Source organism: Danio rerio, chromosome 22, assembly GCF_052040795.2.
Source record: "Danio rerio strain M-AB ecotype USA chromosome 22, GRCz13ab, whole genome shotgun sequence".
Lineage (NCBI taxonomy): Eukaryota > Metazoa > Chordata > Actinopteri > Cypriniformes > Danionidae > Danio > Danio rerio.
This window is the reverse complement of record NC_141042.1, coordinates 16,041,009-16,050,558: the sequence shown is the minus strand read 5'-3', so window position 1 is coordinate 16,050,558 and position 9,550 is coordinate 16,041,009. Positions and strand designations below refer to the sequence as shown.

At 38.9% G+C, this 9,550-nt stretch overlaps 1 protein-coding gene across 1 annotated transcript in view; it reads right to left on the bottom strand.

The window, feature by feature from the left end:
- Positions 1 to 559: 559 nt before the first annotated feature.
- Positions 560 to 9,550, bottom strand: part of gpc1a (glypican 1a) — a 42,625-nt gene continuing 33,634 nt past the window's right edge. The window contains 7 exon segments of the mRNA NM_001037373.2: positions 560 to 1,941; positions 3,913 to 4,088; positions 5,061 to 5,191; positions 5,275 to 5,412; positions 5,557 to 5,687; positions 6,321 to 6,486; positions 8,497 to 8,894. Coding sequence (NP_001032450.2) covers positions 1,733 to 1,941; positions 3,913 to 4,088; positions 5,061 to 5,191; positions 5,275 to 5,412; positions 5,557 to 5,687; positions 6,321 to 6,486; positions 8,497 to 8,894 — 1,349 coding nt within the window. The 3' untranslated portion in view covers positions 560 to 1,732.

The following is a 9,550-nucleotide window of genomic DNA, read 5'->3' as shown; positions in this document are numbered from 1 at the left end:
ATATTTATATATACACACACACACACAACAGTTCTGTCTGGTTCTTGAATCTAATTAGCTGATAGCAGTGCGATATTCTGCAAATAACTTGTACCGCCCCTTAACTCTTGCGTATTACTTCGCCTACATACAGAGAAAAGCAGAGGATACTCTACAGTATGACAAATATTGCTGCTGTTGGACAACATAATGTACTTTTGAGACTTTTTTAGTCAAGAATCTAGTTGTTTAGATTGCAACTATGCAGTTTATTTATAAGGATAGTGCTTTTTAAAAAGTATTTATAATTTTGGATAATCGGATTCAGTGCATCGACTGCCATCAGCCTGTCTGAGCAGACCAAAGAAAGTGAAGGTTGACGTTCCGCCACAATTTGGCGACAGAGACTGCATAATGAGTCCTTAGGGGAGGAGAACAGCATTTTCTCAGCACAAGTTTAAACTACAGCTGAACAAATCATTATACATCGGGAAAGTGACATTCTAAGTCGATCGCTGTCTTTTGTATTTTGTAGTGCTGTATATATTTATGTATTAAAACTAGTAGTGTTTGCTTTGCTTTTTTTTTTTTTCGGGTTTAATTACTGTGTAATCCTGATTGCAACTGAGAAATACTGGGAAATCTCTGTAGACTGATGGCATTTCATGCCGTTCAGCCTTATAACCTAAAAATGTGAGCAAAAATTACCCCTTTTGTCATCACTTTAGACATTACGCTAGAGAATCATTCAAATACTAGCTTGAAAGTGACGTTTGTGAAGCAGCAATGGTTTCTGCTGTTCTGACATCAGCTGCAGATGTCAATGAATGCCGGAAGAAAGTAAGTCGTGTCCTTTTATAAACACAATTATGCCGTCAAACTGTTGTATAAACAAAATATCACACTTGTTGCAGTTATTTACATTTTTTTTTATGTAAACACAGATATTTACCTAAAAAATATGGAAACATTTTTATTAGCCCTAAAAATGCTCTATTTTCTTTTATGCAACAAAGAAAAAACGTTTATTTTTTTGTTTTTTGATGTTAGTGTGAAATAAATGGACATTTCTTCTATTTAATGAAATTCACCCATTATCACAGCTTGCCATTATACAAAATTAGACCCAACCAAATGAATCACAGTTTAAAAAAAAAAACACCATTACATAACTCCTTAGATACTCAGCAGTTCCATATTTCAATCCATGTCCATGCCAAAGTTCATACATTTTGTAATCTAAAAGGGATCTGACTGATGCAGTACTTTGTAACAATGTCCATCTGTGACATATTTAAAATGTACAGTTGTGCAAAAACAAACTTGCGTAACTCAAGCATGGTGAAATGACTTGTTGGGGGTGACTTGTTGACTGTGACTTTAATAGCAAAGAACTGTGGGTGGGTAAGTCACTTATGTTTTCAAGAAGCTCATATTGTATCTCTAAACCAGCATTCCTCCTGTCCATCTGTTTACATTCAAAGGTAAAAAAAAGCAATGTGACGATTGATGCAACAAGTCAGCACTCAAATCTGACGTATATTACAAAACATAAAAAAAAACACAAAAGCAATTCCTTTCCAACCTATTCCAAAGGAATTAAAATGTCCTTTCACTCAAAATGCTTCCTTTTTTTTCTTTTGGCAATTTTGATTACACTCACCTGTTCCCACTTTCTCAATTTTTCCTCAACATTCCTGGTCATAATCCAAATTTCCTGACCCAGAACCCAAAGTTCAATTTAGCATCTCCATTATCGTCTGAGCAATAGACTCACAAAGAACACAATCAGTAAAATGAAAGAAGGCTGAATCTGGTTCCCGGATCCTTTGACTCTTTTGTTTTCAGGCCCAGTGGCATAGAGTTTGGGCCTGTCCGTTTTCGGCCCAAAAACCGGAGGTCGACCACGAACACACAGGTGATCCGCACACATGCCGCTTCCCGAGCCACTGAAATCATCACCTAGAAACACATTATAGAAAAACATCATGATTACTTTGGTAAATAGGCTACAGACATAATGATTGCTATGCAGTATCTAATTTGCTTGAAATTGCATTACGCTTCGAGACAAAAATCACTATTGCAAAGACCACCCAACCTTATAATAGTGCTATATATAGAGACAGAAGTAGAACAAACATAATGTTTTGGACACTGTTTACACATGTATCACATTTAGAATATTTCACTTGTAATTAAATAGTGAATTGTGTTAAATTGGAATTAAATAGACAAAACTGCAAATGTAAACACACCAAAGTGGTGTACAGTGTAGCAAAATTGAAACTCATCAATTAATTTTTTTACTTTGGCTTAGTTTTTTTTTTATCACTCGCCACAGCGGAATGAACCACCCACTATTTCAGCCTGTTTTACACAGCGGATGCCCTTCCAGCCGCAACACAATACTGGGAAACACCCATACACTCACATTCACACACGCACTCGTACACTATGGATAATTTTGTTTACCCAATTAACTAGTGTTCCTTTGCTTTGCCCATGCCAAATCATAAACGTTGCTCCCACACCAAATCAAATTGTATCAAGGCTCCAATACTATGAACTGGACCAAACCATGGCATTGGTATTTTGTTAGACCTCTAGTGAATAAGGCCCAATCCCAAGTCTTAAATAGAATTTTTAGGACCTCACTCGAAACCAAGGGATACCAAAATTGTCCAGAATACACTATCTACAAAGACAGTATGGCTGCACACGGAAGTAAGGAGATCCACAAATTAGAATTTTTTTTGTCATTATTACTAATTTTTACAATAAACAAGCAAATGATTTAATACATTCATATCCGCTTTTGTGTTTTACCATTATGCTTTAAATGACAAACGCTAAAATAAAAAGCGCTAAATTTCGCTATCTACAATTCATAGTAGTAACTCTTGTATAGCAGTCCCACAACATTCGGACACTCGATGACACTCGAATACCCTGTCAGAAAAGTCTAGTGGCTGGAAATGAGCTTTTTACAGTGTCTGCTATAATGTTAATGTTGTTTTTGTGTTAGTTTACATAGATAAATATGTCTAAGGTGTAAATACACAGTACAGTTACAATCTTATAGCCACATTAGATTGTTATGATGACATGATATATGCCTTAAGTGATTCCCTGAAGATAAATACCAAAAAATAACAAAAGTGGAATAACTACAGTAGTCGTGATCGTCGATCTCATATAAAGCAAGAGATTGCGATGACATAGGATGATGTGTGCAGGTGTTGTAGTGGTGTCCCATTTCTTAGGAGTAAATTTTAACTATTCATCACACTTTGTTTCAATGGTTAAGTGGAAGGGGTAGGGGCACAAAAATAGAATTGGTATTGGGTTTACATGACAGTAATGTAGCCTAAATAAAAAAGTTTTTCCCTTAAGTTTTGAAAAAGTTTTACGTCTACATGACTGTTTTTAAAATGATCGACGTTTACGCATCTAGCCATGTAAACAAACCAGCAAAGTGTATATAAAGTTTCCTGTTTTTGTCTGAAAACATTGTGTAAATAGCCCTGTAGGACCCCATTTGCTCCTGGTTAGAGTTTTACTCTTGTGTCTGCATTTACAAAAAATACATCTTAATATCAAGGGTAAATAGGTCACAGTGTTAAAGGTGAACAGGCTCAAGTTTCTGACCCTCTTTATACTTATAATTAGTGTCATCTATTTTGTATCAAATTTATCTAAGGACACATCTAAATATTAGGGGTATATAATGCAGTATTGGTCAAAAGTGAGCAAGCTCAAAATGTTTTAGATCTTATATTAATGTGCTCCACTTTGGATCACACTAACTAAAATGCATCTTCACCTGCTTTTAGAACTTTCCCCTTTAGATCAGATTGATGAAACTATCTTAACACTAAGTGTATATGGGGCCTTAGTTAGCACTAAGCAGTTTGTAGCTACTGTACGTACTTGTATCTTGGAAATCCACATCATTGCCTTCGAGGGCGTTTTTCAGGCGGTTAGACATGATCTTCAGCAGCATGATCTGTTGACGTATTGTCCTGTCAGGCTTAGTGATGTCGATCTCCACCTCTGGGTTATTAATCTGATTGGCCAGCCCATCACCCATGACCTCTGGGAGGTAACTGCAGAAAAAAAAAAAAATCAATTTCCACAACCATTTCAGTCACGCACATTTTGTTCCTGCTTCTTGGATTTTTTTTTTCACAATTTATAGACTTAAACTGAAATTAAATGCATACTGGTAGAACAAAATGGATTATAGTGTCATGCTAACATAGTGACAGTCAAAAATAACTGTTTTGAACATGTAGCTAAGTTGTTTATTGATTATTTTTTAGCATGTTGCTAAAGATTCTGAGGGTTTTAATGCATTTCTGTGTGGTTGCTAGGTTGTTCTGGGTGGTTGCTATGCAATGTTTTTTGTATTTTGCATTATTATTTTATTATGCTTTAGCATCTGACCGGTTTGCTATGTGGTTGCTAGGGTGTTTGTTTCTAAGTTTCTGTGTTATTCTAGTTTTTAGATTTAGCTCATGTGCCTGCATTTCATTATCTGTATAAACCGTAGCTAGCAATAGTAATAGGGATACTTGTGTTTGCAAACATCCCTAATCACACACTAGTATGTATAAACTACCCCCACAAGATTGCTAATTTGGTTATGTAGAGCATAGAGCTAATAGATATCAGCAGTGACTAAAAATAAAGCTTTTTTGGCCATACTTGTTAAAATCTTCTCACATGAACGCACATCTAAACCACATCCAGTGATTAATTACTTCTGATGACTTTGAGCAATGGGAGTTCAGTTCTGTGGCAGTGATTGCCAAACAATCAATTTAACGACTTTGGCCGCAAAAAGAGGGAGGGATGCAGCTTTGAGACGTCCGCCAGCACTGACCATGAGTAACGATCTATAAATTCATAATGTGCATTCATCCTAAAAGTCATCCATCAAAATCCTGCACACCTATTTAGCCTTGAGAAGTGCATACATTTGTGTAGATTATATAAAAATTAACTGCAAGTTACACATACCGACCGGCTGAATACACACCTATCATTGTAGAGTTAAAAGAATTTCCATGTAATACCTGGCTTTGGTGATGCCATTCCAGCATTTGTCACCAGTAGTTGAAGATGCCGTTTTACCACTGCACAAAGCCGAAGGAAGTTGGATCCAGTAAAGCTGCATTTCCTTGAGTTTGCTGTACACATCCGTGACCTGGGAATTGCACAGATGTTTAAAAAATATTGTATAAACTCATAGAAATGTTTAGAAGTGGACGCAGCCACACATTCACACACCTGGACCTCCAGTCTGGCTGCAGACTTAGGGCTGGGTTTGTATTCCAGAGCAGTCACTGTGCTTTCTTTCTTTTTTGGCTCCTCAGATATTGAACTTGGTGTGCCTTCCTCACCACGGTCCCCACAGGCCTTAAAAACCTGAAATACAACACAAGCGTACGTGTACATTTGTACAAATGATGCTTGCGTGATCGATAAATCTCTAAACGGACACCTCGAGTGCAATCAAATCTAACAAACTCGCACAAGATTAAAATAGACGCTTAATTTCAGTGACCTAACCTTGCTGGTATAGATCTCCATGTTCTCCTGCATGGCGAGGACAGCTTCAGAGATTCTCACAGGAATTGAATAGATCACCGTGTCCATACTGGGCTCGGCACCAAAACTGGAGGCCACCTGTAGCATGGTTTCTGACCGAGATAGAGGGTGAATAAATTTGTGTCTTTTCCAATTTCTGTCAACATTGTAATTGTAGTTTTTACAAAGCAATAAAAAAAAAGGCTGATTTATACTTCTGCATCAAGCGCACATGTATGCTCGGGTGCAGCCTTCGCACGGTCACATAGCCCTTGCCGTGGCTAATGCCGATGCTGACATGCACCTCTCAAAAAATTTAACTACACATCGCAACAACGCAAGCTGTGTGATTGGTAGGCTTGGTAGCTGTGACGAGTGTGGAGCTACGAGCTCCATGGAGCCAATGTTTACAAGTGTTGAGTCCTGTGAAGGGGCACCAGCTGAAAAGTTTTGCGTTCACCTTATGATTAATGTTGTTGCACGTACGCCGGTTTCCGCCTCTAAATAAGCAAGATGTGGCTACATGTACATTAAGGTAGCGTTCAGAAAAATCTCCATGAAGAAACTCGACACAGGATCATAAAAACCTACTGCTAGCTAGCGTTTTGGAAGTTTTACTGCAGAGCAACACAGCGCGCAGAAGTATAAATGCATGACTACATGCTAGGCAGGCACCCTGGGTCACGACAATCACTCGACGCAGAAGTATAAACCAGCCTTAAGAGTTCTAGTGTTATAAGCCCTACCTATGAGGCTCTGCCACTCAGTGTCCAGGTCAGCCTGATTAGCCAGGCAGCCCTTCATCACATTTTTGCAGTAGTTAATGCAAGGTTTGACTGATCCCAGACCTCTGCAATGAGGGCAGTACACCAGTTTCATAATGGCACGATTGCACTCTGGACTCAGTGGGACCTGTGGAAAGAGTGACCATTGCCAAGGGTTCATTTTTTTTAAGATAACAATATTAAGTTAAACAGTAACCATGGCATTTATCAGTGAGCAAGGCAATTAACTCAGTATATCTTCAGGAAAGCTGTCCTGATAAAAAAAAACACTGGAAGTTGAAATAAGAGCACTGGTAAACACACTAGATGCGAGTTAGCTTGATTTACTGAATTGTACCTGCTTATTACCTGCATGTTGATTCAGGTCATCTACTTCAAACTTTGAAGTCTTTTGGGAAAGCCAGGTATGGAGGGCAGAGTAATCATGCTTGTATATTAGCTGAAGGCATCTTCAGTTGAATCGCTTTATTCTGACAGAATGTGAACCTGTCACGCTGCTCAACAAACTTGAATATGGCCATGACTAAACGTATTCATGTTGAATGCTAATCCCTATGAACGTGCCATGCAGTGGAATTCAGATTTTACAGATGTCAACATAAAATAATTTTTTTTACAAGGCACGCAATATTCTGAACTGATCTATTCCCAACATCAGCAAAAATTTAGGTCTTCTTAGCAGGAATCTCTCGAGAGTTTGGCAGCGGGAGACCAAGATTCCAATTCTGTAAGAAATTCCTTAACGAACAGAGAGGTACCATTGTGCCCTACTTTCATTTGTCAAAGCAGCAGGGAGTAGTTGGGAAGGGAAGGGTAGTCACTAAGGACTTGGACTAATTTTTCTTGTGCAGATTCGGAGCCAACATCATCTGTGAAGCTATTGTTTAGCCATTTGCCTTGATGTCATTGATCCATTATTGATGATTTTTTTGATTGACTTGCTAGCCAGCTAGGGCACATGAAGGTATTGCACCATTCTAGTGCAACCAGACCTCCCACAAATGTAGTGACATTGAAAAGTATTTGTAGTTTTATACATATAGGCACATCAACTCAAAGAACAATAGCCACAAATGTTTGTGTCTCTGGGCTTTCTCTGAAGATCAGTGTTACACCAAGGAACAATGATTCACTGAACATTTTTTCCATTTCTGTATAAGTCTAATGTCAAACACACCTGTGTCTAGGATAATACACACTTCATTTCCAAGGCAACACCCTACCACAGAACCCAAGGATCATTATTAGCAGATCTGCAGCAAGTTCTTGAAAAATACTAGTCAGGGCAAGGATATAAAACATATTAAATATACCTTGAAGCACTGTGAGGTTTGTCATTATAAAGGTGAGAATTGAACTTCCTCCAGAATTGGGTGTCTGGACAAGAAGGGTTTGGCAACACTAAAGTGTTACACTTATACACAACATACATTTAAGAGACTCATGAGGCATCAATATCATGCCAAGAACAGAAACACTTCATAAATCTGGTTCATAAAGGTGCAAGAAGGAAATCTTTGTTATCATTTCTTTGCTGGTATTTGCCCAAAAGGCTTGTCAAAGGCTTGAGGGAGAATCCCTGGTCTGATGATACCTTAGCTAAACCTTAAGACATTCAAGTGAAGCACTATATTTGGTGCAAACTTAAACCCAAAAATCCACCCTGGAAAACACATTAGAAAATATTGATGTCAGTATATGGCTATTCCAGGGCTTTTTAGGACAACTCTTAGGTTATTAATCTTACAGCATGCAGGACAAAATAAGTCAAGAAATTTAGACACTAAACTTTCAGCTCCTAAATAGCCCAATTTCCAATTTGCAGAAGCTTTGCTAAGAAGATGCAAATCTATCTTCACTTTGTTCAATGCTAGTAGGGACTGGAAATATTGGTCTTATCAACTCTTGGGAATTTATTTTTAACTTATTTAGTCGAACCCTTGTTTTTAACTTTCATGCTTGAATGCCGCCCTTCACCCTGGAGCATTCTGGAATTAATTGCCTTGCTCAAAGGCAGCATGGTCTTGGCACAGGGCATGCATCTTGTGGGGATCAAACCGACAACCTTCCGGTTACCAGCCCTAGGCATTAACCACTACATCACAGCATTCTAAAAAAGAAAAAAAATCTGCTGTACCTGAGACACCTTCCGTACAATCTCTCCAGCTGCGTTAAGGCCCTGGACGAATGCCCGAGCCGCAATGAATGCCCGCACCAGCTTGGCCTTTAGTTCCCGTGGAGCATCTCCAAAAGGACGCAGGGTCTCGGTCTGCTTGGAGGCACAATCAAGGAAGTCATCAGAGAGCAGGGAGGCAGTTTCAGGGTCAGACGCCTTCAGAAGTCGCTCCAGGAGCTTCATCCAGAACTCATCCAAGGCCTCCTCGAGATTCAGGGAAGCACCACTGTAATATCGATGCAGTTCGGCATAGAGGTCACGAAACACTCCTGCATTCAGTCGATACAGTTCTCCAAGTGCAGCCACAAAAGCCTCTTCTAACCACCGTTCTGAGCCATTCAGGAGTTCCAGGAAATATGCTGAAAGGATAAAAAAAGAAGTCACTTTTCACAGAAGAATACTAATAACCAAATGAATCTTAGTTAGGTATCCTGTTGGCAACTACTAACTCTCATTAGAGTATTAGTGTACTGTCAGGATGCAGTTTAGAGTTCGAAGAATAAGCGGACATACTTGCAAAGTTACTTATAGCCTGTAAACAGTTTGTTGGGGACTTGCAGGAAGTGTCTGATTAGAGTAAGGAACTCCAACAGCTGCATCAAAATCTGTTATCATTATTGAGCGTCACTATAGTTTATCATTCCTAAATGGTGCACTGCAGTAAAAGGCCATAAAAGCCCACTGTAATTGCCTAGCGAAGGACCACTTGGTGCGAAAGCATATGAGCTACAGAGTTTTCCTTTTATCTAAGCTTACAATGACACAAACCAGGAGAGAGTTTGGACTTCAGAGTGCTGCAACTCTTTAACCCTACACATTCATTAACCCTGATGCCGTTAAATCTGCAGACGGGTAAAAAGAAAAAATGTTAAGTAAAAGCAGATGAAGTTTGGTAAACGGCTGCTCTGGATAAGACAGCCATTCGTGACCGTACAAGCACACTGTAAAACCCCTAAATCTCATTTCCGCTTTGAGCTGCTGTAGTTGCTACTTTGTTTTTCTTTAACTTGACACT